The 2,500-nt window shown below is 44.8% G+C and overlaps 1 protein-coding gene across 1 annotated transcript in view; it reads left to right on the top strand.

Moving 5' to 3' along the window:
• LOC133111895 (ras association domain-containing protein 10-like) overlaps window positions 1–1,863 on the top strand; it is a 2,108-nt gene extending 245 nt beyond the window's left edge. Inside the window, exon 1 of the mRNA XM_061222533.1 lies at window positions 1–1,863. This exon is cut by the window's left edge and continues 245 nt beyond it. Coding sequence (XP_061078517.1) covers window positions 9–1,406 — 1,398 coding nt within the window. The 5' untranslated portion in view covers window positions 1–8 and the 3' untranslated portion in view covers window positions 1,407–1,863.
• The last annotated feature ends 637 nt before the right edge of the window (window positions 1,864–2,500 follow it).

The following is a 2,500-nucleotide window of genomic DNA, read 5'->3' as shown; positions in this document are numbered from 1 at the left end:
ATCTAAAAATGGAGTTGGAGGAATGCAAAATATCCGTGTGGGTTTGCCGGGAGGAGAAGCTTGTTTCTGGGCTGTCAAGACGCACTACCTGCGCCGATGTTGTCAGAGTGCTGCTGGAAGACCAGAACTTACAGCAGGGCGCATCTGCAGCTATGCTCTCCGGCTCTCCACAGTCATATTGCATCGTGGAGAAATGGAGAGGATTTGAGAGGATTTTGCCGAACAAAACAAAAATCCTCCGTCTCTGGACAGCGTGGGGTGATGAACAAGAAAATGTGAGGTTTGTGTTGGTGAAAAATGCGGCGTCTTTACCTAACAACGGTCCCCGGAGCGCAGAGGCGCGGGTCGTACTTAGCAAAGAGAGTCCTTGCGTGTACAAGGGAACAGCGAGGACGACGATGGCTTTCTCCCAGGAAAAGCAGCGGCGTATTGTCAGAAAGGCGTTCAGAAAGTTGGATAAAATCAATAAGAAGAGAGAGGAAGCTTTATCTAAGGACGCGTCTTCAGTGGAGAAAATGGAAACTTTAGTGCACCTGGTAATATCGCAAGACCACACCATCCGTCAGCAGATTCAAAGGATTAAAGAACTGGACCGAGACATCGACAGGTTTGAGGCGAAGGTTCACTTTGACAGGATGAAAAGGCATGGGATCAATTACGTGCAGGACACATACTTGGTCGAAGGGAAGCCGGAGGCTGAGTCAAAGGGGAACAGCGGCAAGCCGTGTTCCGCGGAGGCTCTGGCTCAATTCGAGGAGTACGCCAGCAGATGCGAGGAGGTCATTAGACTGCAAGAGGAGCTGGCCGAGCACGAGGCGCTCATGGACAGTATTACAGTGGAGATCCAGGAGGAGCTGAATCAAAGGTGGATGAAGCGACGGCAAGACGAGCTCTCCAGTGCAGACGCAGAGGGCAGCGTAGGGGAGCCCGCGATCAGGGTAACGACAGCTACCCAGGTGACAGAGAAAGACGTGCCCCCTCCAGAGCTTGACATTTCATCGGATAACGAGTTGCTTTTGGAGGAAGAGAGAATCAAAACGCAGTTGGACACGAGTTTATATATTGGACTTCGCTTGAACACGGATTTAGAGGCTATTAGAGGTGATTTGGACACGAGCCAGGAGCTGTGGGACGCGAAAGTAAACGAGCTAAAGGTTTTGCTCGAAAAAGTGGAGTCTCTGGATTTAGAGGAAGTTGTGAAACCGTCGGTGAAGGGCACAGAAAGCGGTTCTGCGGTAACCGAGAGTGAAATGTTGCCTTCTTTAGAGACGAACACCGGATGGGTGGAACAGGCTAGGGGGCTTTCAAAGAAATGCGACACGAATGACGAGGACTCGGACACCGGACTCAGCTCAATGCACAGCCAGGACTCGGACAACGCACCTGTCTGCGAGTCGCTAGTATAACTAGTTCAAAACGCTTACACATTCACCCAATAAACTCAGGAAAACGTGCATTTCACAATACTTAAACGTGTTATTCCCTTTGCTAAAAGGACGAGAAAAAACGCCCGCATGCGTAGCCTAATAAGTTACATCAATTAAAGCATATCTGAACCATGCGACGTAGTTTGCCACTAAAATACTCACCAGTAGTCTGACAGAGTTGTTCAATAACCGAATATAAATGCGTATCCCGTCCGTAACACCAGACATAGTATTGACAAGCTGGAAAAAAACATTCAATTATATGCTTATGTGTTCCAAATGTATATGCGTAATTCGCAATGTTATTTATAACAAATGTGTAGAACTAAGGAACAATGGACGACTGCATTGTAATTGCTGAGAAGAAAAACGTGTTAGATGGATTTTGGTTTGTAAACACAAAGGTTGTTGTGAAATTAAAAGGAGATTCAAATAAGCACGAATTAATTGTTTCAATGCACTCACGTGCTGGTTAAATAATTTACGCACGGGTAACTCCGCATTATAAAGAATCTTGCATGTGCTTAGGCTATAGCCTACATTTTTTGACAGAGGTTTATGTTTGAACCAAACTCGTATAAAATAGGCATATGTTATATAGACAAATACATATTTTGTGTAAAGTAAATCATCTAACCTAGTTATTATTTTACAAATGAGCTATCCCCAGATGAAAATGATTGTTTTTAGATCAAAGTTTCATTCTTCCAGCGGATTGCTGGAATATGTGTTGTGTGGGCCAAAATGTCACGCATCGTTGTGTTTGCTTAATTTGAATCATACCTCGAGACCACCGGCGCGTGAAGAGATAATATTCTTTAGTGTTGCACGTTCTGACCTAACTATGACGTAAAGCAGACTATACCAACAACAAAACCTTATGTATGTCAACCGTATACCGTATGTCAACAATATGAATTACGGACAGGCAAAGTGGTGTTGGATTAAATATTAGCTATAGAGATGCCTATTTTCTGGGCACATAATACCATGCTATATCACCTCATGTTGAGCTGTCATAATCATATGTCCTGAAAGTACAGGGTGAAACACAGCTTTAAAGTCTTGCTCGT

This window comes from Conger conger, chromosome 15 (genome assembly GCF_963514075.1).
Source record: "Conger conger chromosome 15, fConCon1.1, whole genome shotgun sequence".
NCBI classification, from domain to species: Eukaryota; Metazoa; Chordata; class Actinopteri; order Anguilliformes; family Congridae; genus Conger; species Conger conger.
This window is presented reverse-complemented; position numbering and strand designations above follow the sequence as displayed.